General features: G+C 50.3%; 1 protein-coding gene and 1 long non-coding RNA gene across 3 annotated transcripts; one reads left to right on the top strand and one right to left on the bottom strand.

The window, feature by feature from the left end:
• The first annotated feature begins 1,139 nt into the window (after nucleotides 1-1,139).
• PLEK2 (pleckstrin 2) lies at nucleotides 1,140-20,467 on the top strand. 2 transcript variants are annotated; one of them, XM_078053825.1, is made up of 9 exons: nucleotides 1,140-1,524; nucleotides 10,280-10,444; nucleotides 14,332-14,513; nucleotides 16,028-16,119; nucleotides 16,400-16,503; nucleotides 16,821-16,922; nucleotides 18,070-18,153; nucleotides 19,137-19,215; nucleotides 19,923-20,467. In XM_078053825.1, exons 1-9 carry the CDS (start codon nucleotides 1,483-1,485, stop codon nucleotides 20,048-20,050), a joined length of 978 nt encoding a protein of 325 aa, XP_077909951.1. In that variant the 5' UTR covers nucleotides 1,140-1,482; the 3' UTR covers nucleotides 20,051-20,467. The 2 variants fall into 2 exon arrangements, with proteins under 2 accessions (XP_077909951.1, XP_035927045.1); XM_036071152.2 differs by having other exon boundaries at nucleotides 1,142-1,524; nucleotides 16,400-16,587.
• Nucleotides 10,364-15,243, bottom strand: LOC118522255 (uncharacterized). Its single transcript, XR_013440739.1, has 4 exons — nucleotides 15,110-15,243; nucleotides 14,120-15,022; nucleotides 13,568-13,719; nucleotides 10,364-10,423 (listed from the first exon to the last, which is right to left on the bottom strand). It is a non-coding gene; the product is annotated as an uncharacterized LOC118522255 (long non-coding RNA).
• Nucleotides 20,468-20,914: the final 447 nt, after the last annotated feature.

Genomic DNA, 20,914 nt, shown 5'->3' with positions numbered 1-20,914 from the left:
TCCCCAGGACAGGAAGCAGGTTATGTATGCAGGAGATGAACAGACCATACCTGGAGCCAAAGAGGATTAGAATTTCCTATTCTATCCTCTCATGTCCTAGGTTTGAGCCCAGCAAGATTTCAGAGCTCATGGGATTCTTTCCTCTTCCCAGCTCAAGAACTGAGAAGAAAGTGCATCATAATTAAACTCCTACCTTGTGTGACCTTGGCCAAGTTATTTAACTGCTTTTGAGTTTCAGTTTCCTTTGCTGGGGGACAAAAAAAAAGGAAAATAAACTCACTTAATGGAGTTGCTGTGCATTAAATAAAACCTAGCACCCGCTACAGACCTGGCTTCAGAAGGTGAGTCTATGTTCATTCTGAAATGGAGTGGAAGCCCCATTCCTTTTGGACTCACTGGGAGATGTGAAGTCAGTCACTGAGAAGGCTGAAGTGGGGCCATTTCCAGGGCAGGAGTGCCCTTTTGTGGTTTGGGAATTGGCCCCAGGCTGGTTCTGAAAGGCAGCCTGGGGTACTTTCTCCTGACAGAAACGTTTCTTCCCTTCTAGGTCTCTGGGGCCTTTCCCCATCCTGGTGAACAGTCCTAAGGGGGCCCTTCACACACAGTGCAAACAATGAACAAGCTGACTATGGATTACTAAACAGAATCAGTATTACTATGTTTCCTTTTGTTTCAGGCTCCAATTGTTTGTCCTCATTTAAAATTTTGGTATTTTGTTCATCCCGGATTTTTTGCACTTTTTATTTTAAAAAATATTGAGTTAAAATATAATTTATCTAGATTACTGAGTTCCTTGCGTTCCCTTAAATTTTGCCTCTAATGATGGAATCTCTCCATCTCTAGCTTTTTTAGGGGGGCTGGAGGGTGGGAGGGTGTATTTTGGAGGCAATCTGTGCCTGCTTCTTTAAACCTGTGACCTTTTTTTGCGAATGGGAACTTTGCTCTGTATCCCCACCAGAGGCCAGGATAAAGTTCCTAGCCTGGTTCCACTGCATCCAGTCTCCCACCCGCATTTCCACTGAGCTCGGGGATGACTCCGAATTCTTGAAAATCCTCAGTTCCGTTGAATTCCGTAAATATTACTCAAGGGCCAGGCAGGCAGCTGGTTAAGGCTGGGGGCGGGCGAAGATGGGCGCCGAGCGCGCTGGGGGCACCTGGATGGGGCACCCCGCCCGGTCGGAGAGCGCGGGGCCGGGAAGGCTCCCGGAGGCTCCGCCAGGGCGGGACGCTGAGAGCTGGCACACTCTGTACCCGGAGGCCTAGCCGCGGACCCTAGCGCACCTTCGCGGGGGCAACCGCGTCAGAAACCCCGACCTGGCGTGACTTCCTGCCCGGGAGGCCCCGTGGCCTCGGGCTCTGGACGCGGGCCAGGGAGGCGCCGCTGCGGAGGCGCTTCCTGGGCGCAGCGGCCGCGGGAGGCGCGGGAGGAGCGCGGTCAGCGCACCTGGAGCGCCCGCAGGCCCGGCGGGCGCGCGCGGCGACATGGAGGACGGCGTGCTCAAGGAGGGCTTCCTCGTCAAGAGGGTGAGCGCGCCGGAGCCTCTCCGGACACCGGCCCGGCGGCCAGCGGCGGGCGGCGGCTCCCGGAGCCGGGTCCCCAGCCCGCGCGCGACAGCGGGCTCGGCGGGCCGGGGGCGGCCGGGGGGGGGGGCCGGGGGCGGAGGGCGGCTTCGGGTGAACGGAGCGGCCGGGGCACAGGCAAGGAGGAGATCCCGCTTGGCCGGTGGTACGGGGTGGGGGGCGGCTCCCGAGGCGGACATCTTAGTTAAAACAACTTACTAAGATGTGGAGAGGACCGTATGTCAGTTTGCTCCCGTAGGGGTGCTCTGTGCACCATCTCCCGCACTCTCCACCGTAACCCCCGGGCAAGGAGGCAGCCCAGGCTGCTAAGCACTTACGGTGTTCCGCAGTCCCCCAGCCGCCCCGCACGTGGAGCACCGCATTCCTCCCTCTCCCCAAAGGAGAAACAAAGTTCAAGGAGGTGAATTAAGCAGTTTGCTCAGGATCTGGGAGCTCGTGGGTGATGGAGCAGGTGCAAACCCACTAAGGTTGACTCCAAGCCTTGATCTGTCCACCGCAGGGTGGGTGTTATCACTGAATGACAGATGAGACCGCTTGCCCCGAGCCCCAGGACTAATAACAACTGGGACCCAACCTCCATCCTCAGTCCTTGCCCACGGCCCACGTGGCCTTTCCCTCAGCTAGCAAGAGTCCAGACAGACACAGAACACACAGATCAAAGTGGAAAATGAACCAAAGAGCAGCAGCAAGAGGAGGTTCAGTTTTTTATAGTTCTTTCAACATTGATGTTGACCCTAAGGGTTTGTACTAACATAACAGCAGAGCATAAAATCTGGGGATGAGCCTTTTGGCTCTTCTACTGAGATTATAGCTTTGGGAGGGAGATGGATGAAGAGGGATGAAGGGGCTCCCCCTGGCATTACCTCCCGTGGAGGCCAGAGTAGCCCCAAAGTCTCCAATCGCTTTCAGGTGAGTAGGTAATGTAGCCATGTTGTGTTGCACATTATTTGATATAGGAGGGCGGGTGTGTTTGCTCAAAACTGTAAGCAGGAAGGCGTAGTGGGAGGCTGATGCCGGATCAAGGGTCAGGGAGCAGGTACCAAATTCCAAGCCACGGCGGTTAGAGCGATAGCCTGTCCCTCCCGGTTTGTGGAGGCAGCTGCACCTCAGAGAGACAACCTGTGGGAGGGCTTCTGCAGCCTCCCACTTTCCTGCAGCTCCTGAGGTGAGAGGGAGAGTGTGACCTGGGCAGGGGGGTTGGTGGGCATTGTTGATTGTCCAGACAGCTGGGGCTATCTGGTAGGGGCCTCCCCTGTCGCTGGGGTTACCTCACAAGATTCCCGCCACCGCCTCCATGAGAGTCAGGGAAGGCCACAGGGAAGGAAGGACATGAGTTCTCTTCAGGATGGCTGCCCAGTCCTGGGTGGCTGGCTTAGGGAGTCCGGGGTACAGGGAAGTGAGGACAGTCAACAGGGCTAGCCCCCAAAGCCCACAGCACGGGCCTGGCTGACATGGGGAAAGCTCATTCCAAAGACGGGAGTGTGGAGGCTGACCCCGAGGCCAGGGGAAGCCACACCCTTTCCTTCCAGGTGAGGGACCTGGCCCTGGGGCGGGGCGGGGGGCGGGGGGGGGGGACACCCTGCTCACTGTTCCCGCCTACGGATCCATCTCAGCTTTCTCTCCCCCTTAACCCCTTTCCTCCTGGGTGGCAACAGCAGCTCTGTGTCCCCTGGAGAAGTTGCAGGGCTATGGCCGTAGGATTCCATACATTTAGGAGGCTTTACAGCCCCGGGGGTGGGGCAGGACCTGAGCTGGAAGCCCAGAGTACAAACAGTCATCACCGGTGAGGGTGAAGCAGGAGACGGGCAGGGGCATGATGGATTTGGCTCTCACTCCCGCCCAGACACGAAAGAAGCAAAGCTCCAGGCAAATGCAGGGCACTCACTTGGCCTGGCTTTAAAGGAGGGTGAGGGGGAAGGAAGCGGGATCAGCACGGGCAAGATTGCTCTTCCTTTAAGAAGACGCTGAGGCCCTTCGGGCGTTGCTGCGGGCTCCGATGACACTCTTCGAAAATGACATGGCAATGTTAACACGCTTTGGCCTAAACATTTCCTTTGTCGGACTCAAACCCAAGGAAATACCGTTAAAGCTTTATGAACAAAGTGTTTTTTTTTTTTTAAAGATTATTTATTTATTTATTTATTTGACAGAGACACAGCGAGAGAGGGAACATAAGTGAGGGAGAGGGAGAAGCAGGCTTCCCGCCGAGCAGGGAGCCCGATGCAGGGCTCGATCCCAGGACCCCGGGATCATGACCTGAGCCGAAGGCAGACGCCTAACGACTGAGCCACCCAGCGCCCCCAAAGTGTTATTTTTATAGTGAAAAAACTGGAAACTACCTATATGTCTCCACAAATAAATGACTAAGTATGCTTATGCAGATGTTTTAAATGCTTATAATATGATAACCCAAAGAGTAAAAATATACAAGGCATTAGGAAAAAATAGGCATAGAAGAAAAAAATCTAGAAGGAGTTCTGCAGGCTAGAAGTCTGAAATCAAGGTGTTGGCAGGGCCATCCTTCCTCTGAAGCCTATGGGGAGAGTCCTCCCTTGCCTCTTTTGCTTTGGTATTTACAGGCTGTAAAAGAAAAACCCAGATTTTTCCTTTCCCTATAGGGAAAAACTTTGTTCCTCCCTATTGTTGTTTCTTTATCCTGTGAGTCTCCTTTACTTTTACCGAATGTGTGGAGGTTTTTCCCCACACCAAGCAATTCTCTGTGGCACCAGTGGCATGTTTTTAACTCAGTTCTGACACTATCTACCTGGAGATGGCGTCACATCCCACAGGTCAAGGGATCTGTCCCCCAGGACTGCCCCCCACCCCTCCGACCCCACTGTACCCATACTTCAGACACTAGTCACAAGCCCGGGTTATCACTTGTGCTTCTGACAAATGGACTAATTGTTTGGATAATTGTTTGGATGTTCCAATGACCATTTCAATTAGTTTGCAGCAGTGGCTCACAGAACTCAGGGAAACACTTACATTTGCCAGTTTACTAAAGGCTTCGATAAATGATACAGATGAACAGGCAGTTGGAAAAGCTGTGTAGGGCAAGGTATGCGAGAAGGAGCATGGAGCTTCTGTGTGCTCTCCGGGCATGCCAGTCTCAGTACCTCCATGTATGCACCAACCCAGAAGGTCTCTGAACCCCATACTTTTGGGATTTTATGGAGTCTTCATCACAGAGGTGTGATTGATCATTAACTCCATTTTCAGCCCTTCTCCCCTCTCAAGAGAATCAAGCTTCTAATTGTGGCGTGTTCTTTATGGTGACCAGCCTTCATCCAGGAGCCTACCCAGAGTCACCTCATGAGAACAAAAAATGCTCCTAGCACCCAGGAAATTGCAAGGGTTTCAGGAGCTCTGTGCCAGGAATGGGGGGCAGAGACCTATATATATATATATATATATAGCCATCATCTGACACAGGCAATCCACGGCATTCCCTGGCCTGTGGATGCACCACTCCAATGTCTGCCTCCATGGTCACATGATGATCTTCTCCCTGTGTGTCTCAGTGTCCAAATTCTCCTCTTCATATAAGGACACCGTTAGTATTAGGGCCACCCTAATCCAGGATGACTTCATCTTATCCTGATCACGTCTGCAAAGACCCCATTTCCAAATGAGATCACATTTGTAGGTACCAGGGGTTAAGAATTCAACATACCTTTTGGGGGCACATAATTCAATCCATAACAAGTACCATCTCTGCTTCTTTGGGGTTGTAGGGTCTTGGGCAAGAACTTTCTGGGCCCTAGTTTCCTCATCATTAAAGTTAGGGAGTACTATGGACTTTTTCAAAGGGTCCCTCCAGCTGTAACATTCCATGCCTCTTAAGCCCAACTGTGGAGGTGCTGTCCTACCTTATGGACTCTCCTCCTTCCCCCTAAAGAGGTTCTGGGGACCCTAAGCTGCTTGTGGTCCAGCGGGCCTCTGGCCCCGGCCAGCTACTTGCAGACAAGGAGCCTGGAGAGGGAGGAAACTGCCCGGTTAGAGGAGGCCTGGCATATTTTTCAGCTGTACCACTGTGGTTTTGGCCTCTGACCCCCTTTACCTGCTGACTTTGAACCAGTTCCTTATTTCCTCTGAGCATGATGTGTTTATCTGTAGCCCAGGGGTAATCGTGCTCTCCTTCCCATTTGGTGGATGTTCCTGCAGCCTCCAGCTGAGGTGCCTGCTGCGGTCTGGCCCGCTTCATTCAGCCCTTCTGCCACAGTGTGGTCAGGGTGATCTTCTAAACATGAGAACCCAAGCTTTTCGTCGTCCTTCTAGTTAAAAGTCTTCAAGGACTCCCCTCTGGCCATGGTATAAAGATCGAACTTTGCAGCATGGAACCTGAAGCCCACTGGACCCGCGTCACTTCCCCTGTCTTTTGCCCACAGGCCTCTGAGCCAAAGCCAGATAGAACCAGATAGAACTTGGAGTTTCTCACAAGTGGAAGTGGCTCAAGCTCTCCCTTCCCTGCCTTCCTGACCTGGCCAACTCCACTCAGCCTTCCAGACTCAGCCCTAGCATCAGCCCTTCCGGGAGCCTTCCTGAGCCCACTCAGCCTCCTTGGAGCTTCCTCCATCAGCAGAGCTGCTTCTTGGGGTTTGCATCGTGACCTGTTTTACTTCTCTGTTGTTCTGTAATAATCAACCCAAAGCTTAACATCTTAAGACAATAAACACTTATCTCACGCGGTTTCTGAGGGGCACGTATTCAGGAACATCTTAGCTGCAAGATTCAAGTCTCTCTTGAGGTTCCAGCCAAAATGTTGCCCAGTGTGGCAGTCTCCTGGAGGCTTGGCTGACCGGAGGATCCAACTGCAAACTCACTCACACAGCTGCTGGCTGGTGGCCTGGGTTCCTCTCCTCTCTGTAGGGGCTGGTCATGATGTGGCAGCTAGCTTTCCCCGGAATACATGGTCAGAGAGAGAGAGAGAGAGAGTCCCCAAGACTGAAGCTACAGGGTCTTTTATAACCTAATGTCAACTGACAAATCATCCCTCTGCCTATTCTCTTGGTCACACAGAGCAACCCTTGTACACTGTGGGAAGAAACTATACAAGGGTGTAATATCAGGAGGTGGGGGTCCTGGGGGACCCCACCAATCGTCTGTCCTAGAACTTACCACACTGGCTGGCATCACTGTCTCTTCCACTGTCTTAGGTCAGAATCTTGTTCATCTTTGTCTCCCTGCTGCTAGCACAGTGCTTGCTGAAGTAGTCGTTAGCCATTGATTGTTGAATGAATTGATAAATGAATGATTTCCCTAGTCATCTCATCAGGATTTTTGTCTATTTGAATTTCAATTCATTTTCCATTACAAAAATAATACATGCTTATTATTTAAAAAAAAAACTAGAAAAGTACTCAAGGCTGTAAATTGAAAAATAAGTTTTCATTCTTGTTGCCCTGTATCCAGTCTTAGTCCTTAGAGATGATAACCATCAACTTTCCTGAGGTATCCCTTCAGAAATTTTCTAAAATTTTTTAAATTTTCGAAATACCTAAAATTTTAGGTATCATATGAAAAAATGTAAGTAAAAGTGCTTTGCCTGTGTCGAAGACCATGGGCGCTGTGATTCTTGGTAGGCTCAGGCTGCTGCGTTTGACCTTGAGGGTTCCACCAGTGACCTTTCCTGCCATCTGTTAGGATTGGAATCCCTCCTCTACGGCCACAGTGGGCACAGTGTTGTTACACAGTTAGAATATTTTGCATTATTTTATCATAAGCAATGATTCAAAGTGTCTCAATACATAAAACCTCTTCCATATCCTAGACAACTTACTCAGCACACATCCTTGGAAGTGGAATTATTGGGTCAAAGAACTTGAACATTTTTTATGAGGGTTGCCAGCTGCTTCAGGATTTCTACCTACACAGTCAGTCCTTTCTCATCAGCCTTTCTCTGCAGACCTTTCTCCTTTGCTGTCAGGATCCGCAGTTGCTCATAAACACATTCCACTCTAGTGAGTCTGAACAGAAGGGGATTTCATGGAGGAATATTAATTATTAAGTAACTCAGGAATATTTGGGAGGGCCAGTGAACCTGGCTGGGATGCTATATAGCTAGGGACGATGTAGCCAGACAAAAATACCCAACAGCACCACCAGACATTTCTGGTGGAAACATCACTGCTGACATTATTTGCCGTTTGTCCCTGATAGCTCTGGGGACTGGTGTCAGAAGAACCTGTTTTTCCAACACTGTTCTTGCCCAAAATTCCGGTTTCCCCCTGTTGCTGCCAGATATGTATCAGTTCCCCGTGCCAGAGAGTGGCAGCGACCTGGTCACCCACCTGTTGCCTTCGTGCCAGGGATTCTGGGAGATGTAGCATTTTGTCCAGGAAAGTACAGAATCTCCATATTGGTTTGTCCTGTTCAACATCTGTTGGTGACAATTTTCTCTCTGACATCTCTAAGCCCCATTTCTCCTCTCCCTGTTGTTTTAGTTTGCTAGAGCTGCCGGAACAAAAATACCACAGACAAGACGGCTTCAACAGAGATTTGTTTTCTCACAGTTCTGGAGGCTAGGGTGCGAGTCCAGCTGTCAGCAGGTTTGGCTTCTTCTGAGGCCTCTGTCCTCAGCTCGCAGATGGGCGACTTCGTGCTGGGTGCTCGCACGGTCTTTCCTCTGTGCATAGGCCTCCCCGATGTCTCTCTGTGTGTCTAAGGGTCCTTTTCTTATAAGGACCCCAGGCAGATTGGGTTAGGGCCCCCTTAATGACCTCATTTTAACCTAATCACCTCTTTAAAGCCCTATCTCCACATACAGTCAATACTGGGAGTTAGGGCTTTAATATATGAATGTGTGTGCGTGCGGGCGGATGTAATTTAGCCCGTAACACCTATGTTTTAAGGTTTAAGATTATTTTGCCCTCGTGCCTTCTCCACCTCACACCTGCCCCCATTCCATCCACTAGGATTGCCTTCTCCCCATACACAAGCTTTTGAGCCAGCAATTTACTGCTAATGCTGCTCTAGGAGCCCCTCAGTAGGGGGTCATCTAGAAAGAGGACCCGAGTCTGGGCCACGTGGAGAGCAGTAGAGAACCCCCGCCGCTGAGTAGCCAGAGCCAAATCTTTTTGTTTCTTTAAACATGTCTACCCACGTCAAGGACCTCTGTTAACCGTCATGTTACATGTCGATCCTAAGCACGGGACAGTGTGGAGAGCAAAACGTAAAATTCACAGCCCAGCGCTCGCTCTGTCAACTCCTTCTACACCTTTTGGTTCCCTAACAGCACTCAGTACACACTGAGCTATTCCAATACCACAGGTGTGAGAACTCAGGGAGACTTTGAAATAAGTAAATGCTAGGAAATGTAAGGAAAGGCATGAATGGGGGAAATGGTCTCTGATTCAGATAAAGTGCATCTCTCTTAGTTAGAATCCAGTCCTTATTGGGCTCTGCTCTGGGAAATATGCCAGGAAAGTTGCTTTAATGAGCGTGTACTAAACCCATTCCTTTCTAATTCCTCAGTAGACATTCCCTCATCTGTTGCTCTTGTTTTAGGAAAAGGCTCTTTAGGGGCGCCTGGGTGTCTCAGTCGGCTAAGCATCTGCCTTTGGCTCAGGTCATGATCCCAGGGTCCTGGGATCGAGCCCCACATCGGGCTCCCTGCTCCGCGGGAAGCCTGCTTCTCCCTCTCCCGCTCCCCCTACTTGTGTTCCCTCTTTCGCTGTGTCTCTCTCTGTCAAATAAATAAAATCTTAAAAAATAAATAAATAAATAGTTTTAAAGAAACATACTGGTGTGAGAAGATGCTCAGCAAAGCTAAACAAAACAAAAACTAGATAATAAAACTATAGGTAACATGGTCCTGGTTTTTTTAAAAACCAGAAAGTAAAAACGAAGAGGAAAAAAGACTATAAGAAAACACAAAGTGTTAGCAATGACTGTCTCCTAGTGGTAGGACTCTCTCTTCTGGGACTTCACAATTTCTTTCAAGGTTTATAATCACAAAAAAGGCCAACTGGGAACTAGAAGGTCAATGCCAAAGGTCTTTGTTACATACTCAAAAGAGATGACAAGGAGATCCAGACAGATAACACTTTTTTCATGAAAATGAAAATAAAAGGTATGATTTTTGACCTGGATCCTTTGGCTATTAAGGACATTATTGGGGCAATTGGTGAAACTTGGATGGGGGTTGTGGAATCGATGAAAATAACATATTAATGGAAATTTCCTGATGTTGATGGTTGCATCGTGGTTATGTTGGAAATATTTCCCCTCCCCTTTTTTGTAGGAGATACACAATAAAATATTCAGAAGTGATGGAACATCATGTTAAAAGTTTACTCAAATGATTCTGTAAAAAAGTTCTTTAATACTATTCTTCAGCTTTTCTCTGAATTGAAATTTTATTTTTTTAAAGATTTTATTTATTTATTTGAGAGAGAGAGAGAGAGAGAGAAATAGAGACAGAGCATGAGCAGGGTGGGGAGGAGGCAGAGGGAGAGGGATAAGCAGATTCTCCACTGAGTAGGGAGCCCGATGCAGGTCTCAATCCCAGGACCCTGAGATCATGACCTGAGCCGAAGGCAGACGCTTAACTGACTGAGCCACCCAGGTGCCTCTGAATTGAAATTATTTTAAAATTAAAAAAATAAAATGAGGTTTTTTTTAAAAACAGATAATGCTGTCCCCCTCTTTGGTCCCCTCAGCCACCTCACTGCTGGGCTCTCCTGTCCGTCCTCAGGGTCACATTGTCCACAACTGGAAGGCACGATGGTTCATCCTTCGGCAAAACACGTTGCTGTACTACAAGCTTGAGGGGGGTCGGAAGGTGACCCCTCCCAAGGGCCGGATCCTTCTGGATGGCTGCACTATCACCTGCCCCTGCCTGGAGTATGAAAACCGACCGGTAAGTGAAGGCCCCTGCTTCCCGGCTCCCCCTGCCTCAGACCCTCCCAGCTCTGGCCTCTTTGGTGAGAGTAATGTGGGTGAAGAGCTGAGTTATCACTGAAAAACCTAAATTCAAGTCCTGCTGCACTATGTCCCAGGTGTGTGACCTTGGGCAAGTAGTTGAACCTCTCTGAGCCTTAGTTCCTCATCTACGAAATGGGGTAGAATAATGACCCCTCGCTATCTCCTGTGATTATGTTGGGGATCATGAGAGATGGCTGTGTTGAGGATCATGACAGAAGGTGATGGTCTGTCAAAGCACTTTGTTGACTAGGAGGCGCGCTACATATATGGGCGCAATCATTGCTACCTTGGAATTTAATATGGTGGCTTTTATCCCCTGAGGGGGTGCATGTTCCAAAAGTCAGGTGCAGTTTCAACCCCACCGTCAAAAAGTTATCTGAATCAATCGTTTTTGAGGGCCCATTATGTGCCAAGAAATTTGCTAGGCTTGGAGGAGTCAAGGAAGAAAATGGTTAGACTGTTTCTCCTTGAATTATTAATCTTATTATGAAAGCAAGTGGTTAAATGAAAAACATTCAGAATTCCAAATGTTGGCACAAACATGATTAGCTGTAGAGAACACTGTATTCCCGAAGAGGAGGAAGATGTAATTAGAGGCTGAGTCAGGTACAGCATTGGGAGGAATAGAGATTTGGCAAAGATCTGAAAGAGGAGAAAGGCAGACGTTATGGGCAGGTGGAAAAGTGTAAAAGTGAGGGGAGAGATCGATTTGGAGATAACAGTGGCCTGTGTGGCCAGAGGGGAATGTTCACCCAGGGAGCAATGGGAGATTGGCTGGGGCCAGATGGAGGAAATGGGGAGCCATCGAAGGTTCTGAGTGAGAGAATGGATGGGTAAAAACGCTCTTAGGAAGACTAAAGTGAAGAACTGCGTTCTGTTCCTAATAAGTTACTAGATCCATAAAGAAGGGATCTTATATTTTCTTCTTTTTCTTTTTTATTTTTTTAAGTATTCTCTACGTGGGGCTCGAACTCACAACCCCGAGATCAAGAGTTACATGCTCCACCAACTGAGCCAGCCAGGCGCCCCACCATTTTCTTCTTTATTACCATGTTTGTTTTTTTTTTAAAGATTTTATTTTATTTATTTGTCGGAGAGACAGCACGAGCAGGAGGGAGCAGAGGCAGAGGGAGAAGCAGACTCCCCGCTGAGCAGGGAGCCTGATGTGGGACTCAATCCCAGGACCCTGGGATCATGACCTGAGCCAAAGGCAGCCACTTAAATAACTGAGCCACCCAGGCGTCCCTACCATGTTTTTCTTCTTTGACTCTTTTAGACTGATTGACAAGTCTTCCAAGTATAAGAAAATATTCATGACCATCCTTTCTGGGTGGTGGGTTTCCTGGTATTTGTTATGTTAACCACTGTACTCTTTTGTAGTTTTGAATCTTTCTCAAGAAAAAAAAGGGAGCTATTAAAATAATGAGGCATGAAATAAGGCAAAAAGTAGGGGGAACACAAGAAAACATTATGAAGGAAATGTCCATAAGACATGGTTGACTGGATGTTGAGGGCAAAGGAGAGGGAGGTGGTGAGGGTCATTCCAGCCTAGGAGGCTGCAAAAAGGAAATGCCCTTCTACAGTTACCCACTGCCAACCTGCACGGGCTGATGATGAAGAAGGACAAGTAGTGTTCTGCTGGGTGGAGGTAGGGCTGCCAGAGAATGCCCAGCCTGGGCAGACTGGGGCTGCACCTTCCTCCTTATCGCATCAGAAGACCAAACACGGTGTCTGGACACATAGCAGATGATTAGCAAATGTTTGCTGAATTAATGTTTGTTTGTTTTTTTTCTTTTTAAGATTTTATTTATCTATCCGACAGAGACAGAGAGAGAGGGAACACAAGCAGGGGGAGTGGGAGAGGGAGAAGGAGGCTCCCCGCCGAGCAGGGAGCCCGATGCGGGGCTCGATCCTAGGACCCCAGGATCACGACCCGAGCTGAAGGCAGACACTCAACGACTGAGCCACTGAATTAATGTTTAAGAAAAAAAACAAATTTACAGATAAGTGAGATGATTTTAAGAGAAAACAACCCTAATTTTCTAAGTGAATTTAAGGCTCTAGTTCTCCATAAATTACACCCCAGAACTTGTAGGTTAACTTGTTGACCCAATGCCCCTTAATACTCTTTAAGGAACAGTAGAAAGCGAAAGTGCTGGTCGAATTGGCTAGATATAGAAAAACTTCCAAAAAAGGACACAAGTTAAATTTGCTAACTGGAGTTGTGAACTTCATGTTAATTCCCAGATTGTCATCTGCCTGGTTCATGAGTCCTTGAGCTGGAAGAGGTCAAGAGGAGCCCATAGGTTCACTAAGAACAAGTTATAAAGCATATATATGTGTATATGTGTGTGTGTGTGTGTATATATATATATATATATATATATATATATATATATATATTTTAAATTATGGAAGCTATAGAAGAGTATGCCTGGATTTCACATGGAATTTTATAGTCTCTCCTGAAATTCTTTCATTAAAATGTTGACTGCCCACTGATAGTGCAGGTACGGGGAGCTGGTTGAATTTGTTCTCCCACAATGCTGATGAGCGAGTCAGTGTTAACTCAGAGGAACAGATTCATGGTATTCTTTGGGACTGTGAGCCAGCCTTGTCTTAGCACCGCTTTTGCTGTTAGTTGAGAGGAGGGATGTTAAGTTTGCAAGCAAAGCAAGTTGGGAGCTAATACATTGGAAACCAGAATGGGAATGAAAGAATGCCTCTGGGCTGCCCCAGTGGCTCAGTTGCTTAAGTGTCTGTCTTTGGCTCAGGTCATGATCCCAGGGTCCTGGGATCGAGCCCTGCATCGGGGCTCCCTGCTCAGCGGGAAGCTTGCTTCTCCCTCTGCCTGCCGCTCTCCCTGCTTGTGTGTGCGCTCTCTCTCTGTCAAATAAATAAATAAAATCTTAAAAAAAAAAAAAAGAATGCCTCTGTTTTACAACAGAAGTGGTAGGCCCAGTCTACTCAGATGACATTTAATAGGGTCAGCATCCAAATCCCACAATGGTCAAAAAAACTCAATGCACATTTAGGGAATGGAGGAGATGCGGCCTACCTCAGAAGGACTCGGCTGACTGCACGGAGCTAGTCTACCGGGCTGCCGGTGTGAGCTCGGGCTGCAGGCCCCGTGCACCCCGCATCCCTCAGAGCCTTCCCGGAGCAGCTGGTTCCGTTCCATGGGTCAGAGCTTCTGAGAATGTTGACCAACTGCAGAACGTGTAGCAGAGCATGAGCTGGTTAAGAGTTTAAACCGTACCCTGTGAGAAGTGTGTGAAAGACTGGGGATGCTTAGACTAAAGACGAGCACGGAAGGGAGCGTAAGGAACAGTGCCTCCGAGGTAGGGGTTCATATCCCCATTTGACAGATGAAGAAAGGCCCGGTGGGGTCCCTTAATGTGCCCAAGCGTCCACAGCTAAGTGGCAGAGCTGGGATTTGCATTCAGATCGGTCTGACTTGAAAGCCAGTGCATTTCCCACTTCAGCCCAGGGGCTGTCGTGGGAGGTAAGGTTAGTCTGTGTGGTTCTCGAAGGCAGTCAGAAGCAGGGAGGCAAAGTGCCCAGGAAGCAGTCCCTACGCTATATAGTCTGTGCAGGAGGGAAAGCTTACCTTAGGAGGCCAAGAGCTCCCTGTGGCTTGAGGTGTGCAAGGGGATCTTTGAAGACCACCCACTGGGATGTGGCTGAGGGGCTGGGCATTCGGCAGCTGCTGGACCTGTGTGTCCCGGGTTGCTGTGGCCCTGTCATCTTTGCTGCCCCACCACCATTCTCTTGCCCGCTAGGCCTCTGAGTGCTGGTCTGACCTGCTGTCTCTTCCTGCAGCTCCTCATTAAGCTGAAGACTCAGACATCCACCGAGTACTTCCTGGAGGCCTGTTCCCGAGAAGAGAGGGACGCCTGGGCCTTTGAGATAACAGGGGCTATTCATGCCGGGCAGCCGGGGAAGGTCCAGCAGCTCCACATCCTGAAAAACTCCTTCAAGCTGCCCCCTCACATCAGCCTGCAGTGAGTGCCTAGCCCCCCCGCCCCTCGCCCTGCACGTCTGTGCGACACGGGGAGGGGGCCCCGAGGTCGCCGCACAGGCCTGTCCAGTACAGCACGGTGCTTCAGGGCCTTTAGGCCCTACCCACCTGCCCCGCTCCTCTCTGACCTCTGGGGACCTCTGCTGCTTTTGCCCCCCTCAGTGTCTTGAGACCCTCCCTCAGTTTCAGCCAGGGTGCCCAGGGCTCCGTCACAGCCCCCCAGGGATCTCCACTCGCCACGTCCCCGCGCTTGTTTGCAGCCTACTGGCAAGAGCGTTGTGTTCAGGTAGCAGCTGTATTCTTGCTCTGTGAGGTTCCTCGTCCAGCCATTCCTTCAGGCAGCAGTTAGAGAGTGCCGACTGCATGCGCTTCGCTGCACGAGGTGCTCAGGAGATGCAACCGGGAGTACCTCAGATCTCATCTCGGGGGCTTTCCAACTCAAGGACGAAGGTAGGAAATGAGAAAAGATCCTCCATGGGTGGCAGGAATCGTCTTCACAGAACAGAAAGCGGGTCATTGGTGGAGGCAGCCCTCTGAAGTAGGGAAGTATGAAAGGAATTCCATCCCGGAGAGGGTTACCTCTGCCGGCAACGCCCCGAAACTCCCAGGTAGCAGAACTGTTACGCCCATCAAAGACACAGGACCAGTCCTTTTCTGGGCTTGCAGAGAGTTCCATGCCGCCCTGAAATCTTGATTGTGCAGCAAGGGTGCTGTTAGACCATGGTGAGCCGCGGGGGGTGGGGGAGCAGCGCGGGGGCAGGAGCAGCGGGGGGTGGGCAGGAGCAGCGCGGGGGGGGGGGGGAGGAGCAGCGCGGGGGGGAGGAGCAGCTGGGGGCGGCGGGGGCAGGAGCAGCGAGGGGGGGCAGGAGCAGCGTGGGGGGGCAGGAGCAGCGCGGAGGGCAGGAGCAGCGGGGGGGGGGCAGGAGCAGCGTGGGGGGGAGGAGCAGCGCAGGGGGGGCAGGTGGGGGGGAGGAGCAGCGCGGGGGGAGGAGCAAAGTGGGGGCAGGAGCAGCGCGGTGACAGGAGCGGGGGGGGGGGGGGCGGGCAGGAGCTGCATGGTGACAGGAGCAGCGGGGGGGGCAGGAGCAGTGCAGGGGGGGGACAGGAACGGGGTGGGGCAGGAGCGGGGCGGGGGCAGGAGCAGGTGGGCAGGAGTGGGCTCAAGTGACAGGTGACTTTGAGAAGTAGCTGGAGGTCACATTTTATGTAGATAATAGAGAATCATTATTGTATGTTCTTTTGCTCTAAAATTAAAAGTCACAGCTGTTTAATTTTGCTACAAAAGTAATACCTGTCTCATATAGGACCATTAGAGCCTTTAGACAAGCAGAAGAAATGAAACATCTGAAAATCCTACCTCTCCAGTTCCAATGCATCACGGAATACCCCCCCACCTTTGTGACGTGTATCACACCGGTTGCCCCTTGCTTTATACCCTTGACCCCTCCCTCATGGTGTTGCTGCGATGAGCGTCCCCTCTCCTTTGCCTTCCTGTAGTCGCATCGTGGACAAGATGCACGACAGCAGCAGTGGAATCCGGCCAAGCCCCAACATGGAGCAGGGAAGCACCTACAAAAAGACCTTCATAGGTGAGCCTCCCCTCTTGGGGGCTGGGGCGGGCGGTGGAAACTGGACCACCGTGACCCGTGACTCGGCCATGCTTGCCCTCCTGTGTTGAGGGTAGAGCGGCCTACGGCCATCGGGCTGGTCTGAGATGGCCACATGTGGGTGTGGCCCTGGGTCTGCCCTTGGGTAGAGCCCAAGGCTGCCCAGAAGGTTAAGGTCAATGAGGTCGCAGCCAAATACCCCCAGGGAGGCTAGTCTGTAGCTTGTTGTCTGACTGGTGCTGCTGCCCTTGCCCCAATGCAGGCTCCTCCCTGGTGGACTGGCTCATCTCCAACAGCTTTTCTGCCAACCGTCTGGAGGCCGTGACCCTGGCCTCCATGCTCATGGAGGAGAACTTCCTGAGGCCGGTAGGTGTCCGAAGCATGGGAGCCATTCGCTCTGGAGACCTGGCCGAGCAGTTCCTAGATGACTCCACGGCCCTGTACACTTTTGTAAGTTAGGGAGGGAATTCCTCTTGCCACTGGGGCAGAGGAAGGAGGAGGTAACAGAGTGAGGGCTGGGGGTGCACAGTCATGGGCGAGAGGCCTAGGGTTGGGGGACCTCTTTCCCCCCAGGTGGAGTGAGGTTTCTGTATCGAGGATTTTCCTTTCCCCTGTGGTAGCCCCCAGAGCCTGGAACCGGGACTTTTTTGGTAACAGAATCCTCATTCTTTCCTTCCCGCTAGGCTGAGAGCTACAAGAAGAAGATAAGCTCCAGGGAAGACATTAGTCTCAGCACTGTGGAGTTAAGTGGCACAGTGGTGAAACAAGGCTATCTGGCCAAGCAGGTACGCCTGCCTCGGAGTGGGGGAGATGGACAGAGGCCCCCAGAGGGTGGGAAGGGCCGAGAGTGCCAGAGGCGGGCGCTCCATACCAGCAGAACCTGCTAAAGCGGCAGCCGCAGAGAGCAGATCGAGAGGCACGGACATGCCCTCTCTCTCTCTCTCTCTCTCTCTCTCTCTCTCTCACACACACACACACACACAGCGTCCCACACACACAGAGTCCCAGGGCTCAGGGGAGACGCGCACACGAGTCACCATCCCAGTCCTGAGAAACCGTGTCCGCGCCACTAGCCGCCGCGTGCACCGGTCCGCGAGAGCGTGGCTTGCCGGCTGGCGTTCTGCACTTGCCGGCCTTCGGCTCCCTGACGCTTCCTGGGCCCTCGGCTTCTTCTGTGGACGCTGCACGCCTCCCTCATACACTTGCTGAACAAAATATAAGTCTTTTGTCCACTCACTTCAGTAGGTTGAAGGGGACGTTCTGTGGTGTCACCTCAGTGTTTAAAAACTGACTGTGGTCACTGCTGCTGACTCTCCCCCGGGGGCCCCGCCTCCCAGGCCCGGGAGTCTAGCGAGCGGGGGTAGCCGGTGCGAGGACGGTGGGGGAGGGCTCCGGAGGCTCCAGGCTGGAGGGCCAAGGAAGCGTTGTGATCTTGGGGGTGAAGGCAAAGACAGTCATACCATCAACATCTCACACATTTAGATTTTAACATAGACTCGGTCATTTCCTCCTTTTTCTGAGGCGGAACGTTAAAGTGGTTTTACCTCCGACGTGTGCGCATATATCCATATGCAGCTGCAGGGTTGCTTTTGATACTTAAAAGCTGGTGCCCTCGGGTTCCGGTTTGCCTGTGAGCTCTTGGTCCAGTGGACACCTGCTGCCTCCCTGTCCTCCTTACACCCTGACCGGGGTCTGGGTGATGCTCCCCTTTCCCTTCAGTGCTGACCCTCTTTGGTTCTGTCAACTCAACTAACTGTGACAAGTGTTTTTGCTCAAGTGTCTCTGAGCAGGGAGGTCGGCGTCACTGCAATCCTTGGGTCTGCAGCAGACTCCTTCCAGAAAGTAGTCCACTGTAGCAAGCTTTGATGCACGGAAGTGGGAGGAAGGGACAGAGCTGTCACAGATGAGCCTTGAACCCTTTCTTTGCCTTAGGGGCACAAGAGGAAAAACTGGAAGGTGCGGCGCTTTGTTCTGAGGAAGGATCCGGCTTTCCTGCATTACTATGACCCTTCCAAAGTGAGTGCCGCACATCCACTTGGCAGCCGGGTGTGAGGCTTCAGACACTTGTCTCCCAAGCCCAGCGGGCAGCTGGCACTTGCTTCCTTCCTCCCAGCGTCCCTGCCCTCACTTCCACTGTGCTCTATGCCTTTCCTCCCACGATCCAAGCCACACTCAGTGGTCTGATCATTTCTTTCTCTCAGCACGCTGTTGCCTGTGCGGAGGGTTATCATTATTCTGAGAGGAAAGCATCTTTTAGTTTTTCCAAAGCTCTTTGTGGGGCTGGGGAAGGTGGGGTGGGCTAAAGGAGACTCCTAACTAGTGCTCCCCAGGCCTCTTCACCCCTTTCTGTGCGGAGATCCCATGAATTCTGCCCCTCAACCCGTTGTCCCCACTGATGGTTGTGGAAAGTTTCTTTTATCATGTACTGTTTAAGCCATAATTTACTAATTGTGATGAGTAATGATTTGATTCTATGATTATGATTTGATTCTAACCGATCAAAGAATTGCTACTCTGAGTTTCAGAAAATAAGTATTATTGTATGATGAGTTGATCGAATTCCAGTCAAAACCAAAGATAAATGGTCTTTGAGCTGGCCTGTCCAGCCTTGTCTTGGTAGATGTATGATTTTCATTCAGTTTTTGAAATATTGAAGAGTGGGCAGTTCCTCCCTCACCAAGCTTGTCAAGAATCCCCGCCCTAAGGGGAGCGCCTGAAGGAGTGAGAAGGAGCCCTCTGGGACCCTGGCAGACGACAGGGAGGGCCGTGGAGCCAGGGAGGAGTGTGGCCCTGCAGGCTGTTGGCAGTGAAACGAAGCGCAGACTTCCTTATGGTGCATGTAACGTGGCCACGTGATGTCCAAATTCGGCCTCATCTATTACAGATGACTCTCACTGACTTCGTCAGCTGGCCTCAGGGTGGTTTCAGGCAACAGGGCAACTCCTTTCTCCCTTTTGTGCATTCACACTATGCCTCATCAGGAATTCTTTCTGCTGCAGGAGGAGAACCGGCCAGTGGGTGGGTTTTCTCTTCGTGGCTCACTCGTGTCTGCTCTGGAGGATAACGGCGTTCCCGCTGGTAAGGTGCAGCTCCGGGCCGGCCTGCAGGCCTCGGGGTGCTCCCCGCCGGTCGCTCTCTCAGTGGCACCCTGCTGATGGACTGAGCGACGGGGGCTCAGTGAGACGGTCTCAGTGAGATGATGAATAGCCCGAGTTTTAGAGCCAATTTCAGAATGAGGAAAAAGGGCGTGTGGGGTCTTCTCAGTGCTTTAACAATGCAACGAAATAATCCTTGTCTCTGGTATCCTTTCCCCTCAGTTTCTGTGCTTACCGGCAGATAAGCTTCCACCTAAGAATAGCAGCCTACACAGTGTTTAAGGGTTAGCAACACACGTTAGTATCTATTAGCACACTAATTTCACAATAGCCAGCTAAGAAAGACAGTATTATTCCCATTTTATGGATGTGGAAACTGAGGTTCAAAGAAGCTAAACAAGTTAAAGTCAAGTCCCAAATCTGTGCCTACTTTTAACATAAACATTCTGGATTCTTGGGTGTGAATGGAACTGTAGATCTGTGGTTAGTGTAGGCAGCAGGCCAAGAGGGCACAGCGGAGGGATGGGGAGTGGAAAGGAGGAAAAGAGGAAAGCAGGCATCTGGTGGGATTCCCTAACCTCATACATTGGTATTTAAGAAATACTTCATCGTGTGTATTTTTGTTTGTGGCTCAGTTTGACTTCTAGCTGAAAGCAGACACAGATATTCACAAATTTTTCTTCTGTCTAGGGGTTAAAGGGAATGTCCAGGGGAATCTCTTCAAAGTGATTACCAAAGATGACACACACTATTATATCCAGGCCAGCAGCAAGGCTGAGCGAACTGAGTGGATTGAAGCTATCAAAAAGCTAACGTGACAAGGAAATGTGTTCCCAAAGGAACAAAACAGGATTCCTCCCTCCTACCAGATGGTACAGACAGGATTTCCTGCAGAATGAGAGTGTGTTAAGACTTTTAGCTTCTTTGTATATTTTGTACGGCTTTGCAGTGAGACTGGAGTTCCTTCGCTCACAATCGGCAGTGGTGCTATTTCCTTCCCCACCTTCCTGTTAACAGCCTGGAAATGCTAGGACCGCCGTTAGGCGTCAGCATCTTGACATTCACCCATCCTCACAGCTAGCCATTCCTCCGGCACCAAAGTAGGTTTCCCTGTTGTAACACTAGCCATATTGTAATACTAAATAAAACACTAGTCTCATGTTGGCTTTCTCTGAAATGCTGTCAAAAACTAACTCCTTCTGTGGAATTAATAAAAACGGACACATTTCTAGCTATTAGAATTCCTGTGTGAAGTTTTTATAGTTTTCAAAGGTTTTTCATGCTTGAGGCTATTCAAATTATTATGCAAGATTATGAAAACATCTCAAGTGATCTCTGTCACTAAGACATGCTTCATCTTAAAATGGGGATAGTGGCAAAATTGTAAACATTGTTTTGCTTTGAAAAATAAGCCTGCATTTAAGTATACACTACAGAAATCATGGACTCAGTTGGAGATTAGTCACACATACAACAAAGAGTAAAACTACAGCATTTCTATGAAAAATGGCAATTCAGAAAGAGACACACAGCAGGAGCTGCTGAAGGACAGAGAAAGATGTAAATGGTAAAATAATTAAGGAATGAAATTTTGGTTTTAAAGTGAACATTAACTGAGACATATAGGTACCAAGAAGCTTCACCAGTTGGGAGGTTAATCTGAAGTAGTGAAAAGTCTGTAT

Source organism: Halichoerus grypus, chromosome 8, assembly GCF_964656455.1.
Source record: "Halichoerus grypus chromosome 8, mHalGry1.hap1.1, whole genome shotgun sequence".
Lineage (NCBI taxonomy): Eukaryota > Metazoa > Chordata > Mammalia > Carnivora > Phocidae > Halichoerus > Halichoerus grypus.
The sequence above is the reverse complement of the archived record's forward strand: the minus strand, read 5'-3'. Positions and strand labels throughout refer to the sequence as shown.

Bases quoted from the DNA above. Each gene is read 5' to 3' on its own strand.
- PLEK2 (XM_036071152.2), top strand. From the start codon at position 1,483: ATGGAGGACGGCGTGCTCAAGGAGGGCTTCCTCGTCAAGAGG. The intron at 16,120-16,399 runs GTGAGCCTCCCC...GCCCCAATGCAG, and splicing joins CTACAAAAAGACCTTCATAG to GCTCCTCCCTGGTGGACTGG. The intron at 18,154-19,136 runs GTGAGTGCCGCA...TTTCTGCTGCAG, and splicing joins ATTACTATGACCCTTCCAAA to GAGGAGAACCGGCCAGTGGG.